This window comes from Sinocyclocheilus anshuiensis, unplaced genomic scaffold (genome assembly GCF_001515605.1).
Source record: "Sinocyclocheilus anshuiensis isolate Anshui unplaced genomic scaffold, SAMN03320099.WGS_v1.1 scaffold1392, whole genome shotgun sequence".
NCBI lineage: Eukaryota > Metazoa > Chordata > Actinopteri > Cypriniformes > Cyprinidae > Sinocyclocheilus > Sinocyclocheilus anshuiensis.
This window is the reverse complement of record NW_015542476.1, coordinates 195,392-200,084: the sequence shown is the minus strand read 5'-3', so window position 1 is coordinate 200,084 and position 4,693 is coordinate 195,392. Positions and strand designations below refer to the sequence as shown.

General features: G+C 36.8%; 1 protein-coding gene across 1 annotated transcript in view; it reads right to left on the bottom strand.

Annotated features, from left to right (window-relative positions):
* LOC107693836 (disabled homolog 2-interacting protein-like) overlaps positions 1 to 4,693 on the bottom strand; it is a 171,142-nt gene that overhangs the window by 132,046 nt on the left and 34,403 nt on the right. The window contains exon 4 of the mRNA XM_016493359.1: positions 1,272 to 1,398. Within this exon, the coding sequence (XP_016348845.1) occupies positions 1,272 to 1,398 (127 nt within the window). The remainder of the gene's footprint in view (positions 1 to 1,271; positions 1,399 to 4,693) is intronic.

Here is a 4,693-nt window from a genome sequence, read left to right as displayed (position 1 = left end):
CACACACACACACACACACACACACACACACACACACAATAACATACTTTATAACTGTATAGCCTACATACTGTATAAGGCACCGTTATGAGCATTTCTAAATAGTCAGTCACAAAGAGTCACAGTCAGCTCACAAGACACATTATCACACTGCACAATTCTGGGTTAAATACAACAAAAACAAAATTTTTGGTAGAATCACACCCATTGACTTTCAATTATCCAAGAGCATGCCAGAAATGATTATATAGTATTTAACCCAGAATATTACTTTAAATCACCAATGATCCTAGATCAGGCTTGTCTACATTCACAACTGAAAACAAATCTGATCACTACTGAAAACATCTGATTTTAAATCAATTTCCTTGAAATTTGTTCTGTATTTTAAATCCAGGTAATATGTGTTGTCAAGACACATTTTCAGTGACCAAAATTTGATGCTCCTACACACGCTAAAAGCATTAGTCTCACATAAACAACCACTCAGCACACCTTTAAAGGGATTTCTCTAAAAAATCATCCATTTGACAGGGTCCATTTTGCAGTAGCATGTTCATGGAAAAATATACATGCATTGGTAGGCCAGTCAAATAGCACAAATCAACATCAGCCAAATGAAGTACTGTATGCACACATTATAGATAATAGGTAAAAATGTGATCAAAATAAAAACACAATGAGTATAAAAGCTAGTCCAAACTGTAAGAATGCAGGCACTGGAAGAAACATCCTTTGCCAGAAGAAAATAATTTTGCAGCAAACATCCTCCCCTGCTGGCATCAATGGAAATGACATGGCTCAAGTAACTATATATAAGGTAGCAAAAATAAATAATACAAAAACACAAATTAGTCACTAGCATGGTCTGAGGCTAGTACAACTCCTATATTTGCTCTCTTCGTTAATCACAATAACAAATGTGTTCATCTGCAAATATGTATCAAAGGTAGTTTGTGACCAAAAAAGTGACCAAAAGTTTGACCGATACCTCATAATTAAAAATAAAATAAAATAAAATAAAATAATGATGGTTTTATATTATAGGATATTTTGCGGGGAGGAAACAAATTTTGACTAAGACTTCATAAACTCTTTTTTCATGCACAAAAGTTAATTATAGCGGATAAAATACTTTAGGAGTCAAGCATAACTACAAAAGTATGATTAAAAGTTTTACATTTCCGTATATTTCTAGGTTTTCTATGACCATGAGAGACCATGGCCCCTGTCCGTGTTGTAAACATGTTGAGTAACAGTAGTACACTCACCATTGTCCACTGAGAGATGACATTGTAATTCCGGGAAGTGCGTCTCCACAGGAACACTGATGGTGCGACGCAGCAGTCTGGATTTGCAGGTGTCAGCCCTCTTCTTCTGTAGGAGCAGAGGGTGTATCTGAGAGCGGAACACATGAAAGACAAAGAAAGACACAATTGAGCACACATTCGCCTGCCTCTCATCTTATGATTAATATATTCCATCTGAATTGAACAGATTTAAGTCTGACAATCAGAGGCAGCAAGACAAAGAATTCAAATAAAACAAGCACACAGAGGGACAGAGTATGAATATATTAATCAAAGGGCTTCTAGCGACTTAAATTACTTATTGAATATGTCTATGCTATTTCATATATAATGGCATGTCGCAAACATGCAAAAATAAAGCAGCTAAATATCATCATAGGGACAAAACATTTTTTTTAATTTACTCACTATTGTTAGGTATGGCAAAAAGTTCTATTGAGAAGAATACAGAAGGAGAAATAGGAAGAGAGAGCAGCTAAACTCTGGGGAATGCAGCTTCAGATCTGCCAATATGACCTTGCTCTCCTTCCCAGAATCATGTTTCCAGCACACATTCAACTCTCATGGTGTTATAACCAAACACTCAGAACGTGTATTCTCTTGAGTCTGTGTGCTTTTGTTATTACCAACTGTGAATTTGCCCTCAAGAAAGAGTCCACATTCAATTTCAGCCACAGCAATCTGGTTTACTGACAATCCAAACCAATTTAATGACACTGACATTTTAGTTTCATAACTGAGATTTTTGCCAGATACTAAAAATATTTTAGGTCTGAAGTAAAGGTGGAGTGAAATTTGATACATATTATTACTTTTCATATTAGCACTCGCCTGTAAGCTGATTATTTTCTTGACGTGTACTTTGGAGGGATCTGAATGAAATGAAACAACATACAGTGCTAAAGGGCTCTGCAGAAATGATATTTTGAAGGCTAAAAAACAATCAATCCAAAAGCCAAAACTACAACTTTTGCCTCAAACTCCTAATTTCTAAAACTCCTAATGCTGCTTATTAATAGTTAGTAAGGTAGTTGTAAAGTTTAGGTATGGGGTAGGATTAAGGGATCTAAAATATGGTCATGCAGATAACACATTAATATGTGCGTTGTAAGTGCTAATAAACAGCCAATATTATAGTAAAACGCATGCTAATAAGCAACTAGCTAATAGTGAGAATTGCTCCTTAAAATAAAGTGTTACCAAATAAATAACGATAAAACTAAAAGAAAACGTATGAATATAATTTTCAGAAGTCAAAAATGTGCAAAACTATGTTTTTACAAAAAACCACATTGTGGTATGCATATTTAGCACAGTTTACATCGCTCCCCTCCGCGAGACGGAACGCGACGCTGTGATCATCGGAGACTCCATCGTCCGGCACGTCCGTGCTACGTTAGCTGAAGGTAAAGTGCACACTCACTGTTTCCCTGGCGCTTGTGTTCTCGATGTTTCTGCGCAGATACCCGCGATCCTGAAGGGCGACGAGAGCACCGGAGCGGTCGTGCTTCACTCAGGGGTTAACGACACCAAGTTACGGCAGACGGAGACACTGAAGAGGGACTTCAGGAGCCTGATCGAGACGGTGCGCAGCACATCGCCCGCGACGACGATCATCGTGTCAGGACCGCTTCCCATGTATCGACGAGGACACGAAAGGTTCAGTAGACTTTTTGGTAAAGTTGCTTTGCAATGATTTGTATCGTGAAAAGCGCTGTACAAATAAACTTGACTTGACTTGACTTACAAATTAGCTTCTATTATTTTAATATAGTTACAGTATGAATACTCTTACACTAACCCACACCCTAATACAGGGTTTCCCAAACTGGGGTTCGCGAGTTGATGACAAGCAGATAATTAAAATATAATTATTTAAAAAGAAATTAAACAAATAATAGGCTACGTAATATTAAAATAAAAAATCTAAATAAAACGTACTAACAAAAATAAATATTATTTGTTTAATTTGTGTCATGTGACCGACGTCATGACAATGGGCACGATATCAGAAAACCGCGAAGTCACGCAAAATGGACAGGTTCGTTTCATGCACAAATGAAAGAAAATTCCCAGAAGGTCCAAGCACAAGCCAGCACAAAAAAGTACCAAAGCAAGAAAAGCACCGTAAGTGCTAAAATGCCCTAGAGTTCAGCTCCAACCCTAATCAAACACACCTGAACAAGCTAATCAATGTCTTCAGGATTACTAAGGCTATAGGCAGGTGAGTTTTTTTTCAGGGTTGGAGCTGAACTCTGCAGGACTGCGGGCTCTCTAGGACCAAACTTGCCTACCCCTGCCCTAGAATATCATTATATGCTTAAACATTAAGATTTATACTCATGGAAATTACTAAAGTAGTCAAACCTATTCATTAGAAGGGGGTGTTCCAATACTTTTTTTTCCTACAAATTTGTCCCTGAAATATGGCTAAGTAGGTTCACACACAATACACAAATAGATAGGATTTACGTACATCATATGTTGACCTCTTGTATAAAAACCTCAAAGCCAAGCCGAGTAAAGTCAAGTCAAGTCAAGTCACCTTTATTTGTATAGCGCTTTATACAATACTGATTGTGTCAAAGCAGCTTTACAGTGTCAAATAGGAAAATAGTTTGTCAATAATGCAAGAGGACAATTACAAAGAGTTATTTGTCAGTTCATTGATGATTCAGTGATGTCATCATCCATTTCAGCTCTCTTTCAATAGTGTCTGTGCAATCAGTCAAGTGTCCCCAACTAAGCTTTGTATAGCACTTTATACAATACTGATTGTGTCAAAGCAGCTTTACAGTGTCAAATAGGAAAATAGTTTGTCAATAATGCAAGAGGACAATTACAAAGAGTTATTTGTCAGTTCATTGATGATTCAGTGATGTCATCATCCATTTCAGCTCTCTTTCAATAGTGTCTGTGCAATCAGTCAAGTGTCCCCAACTAAGCAAGCCAAAGGCGACAGTGGCAAGGAACCAAAACTCCTTCAGTGAAAGAAATGGAGAAAAAACCTTGGGAGAAACCAGGCTCAGTCGGGGGGCCAGTTCTCCTCTGGCCATGAAACCAGTTAGTTAGTTTTTTCCCCATAGAGTAAACTGAATAAAAAGACAGCACTGTACTTTATATTGTGTGTATATGTGTTGTGTTTGAACACATAAAATTCCAGCACAATTTTCATTTGTGGAAAAAGACAACACTGTTTATTACTTTTATCAAAGGCACCTTTATACTCGTGCTACTCTAAATATTGACTAATATGCATAGTAATAAAAAATACAGAGAGCTCTAGGCAAGTATACGTTAGCTTATGTTAGCATATATATATATATATATATATATATATATATACGTAAAACGCAACACTTTTGTTTTTGCCCTCATTTTTC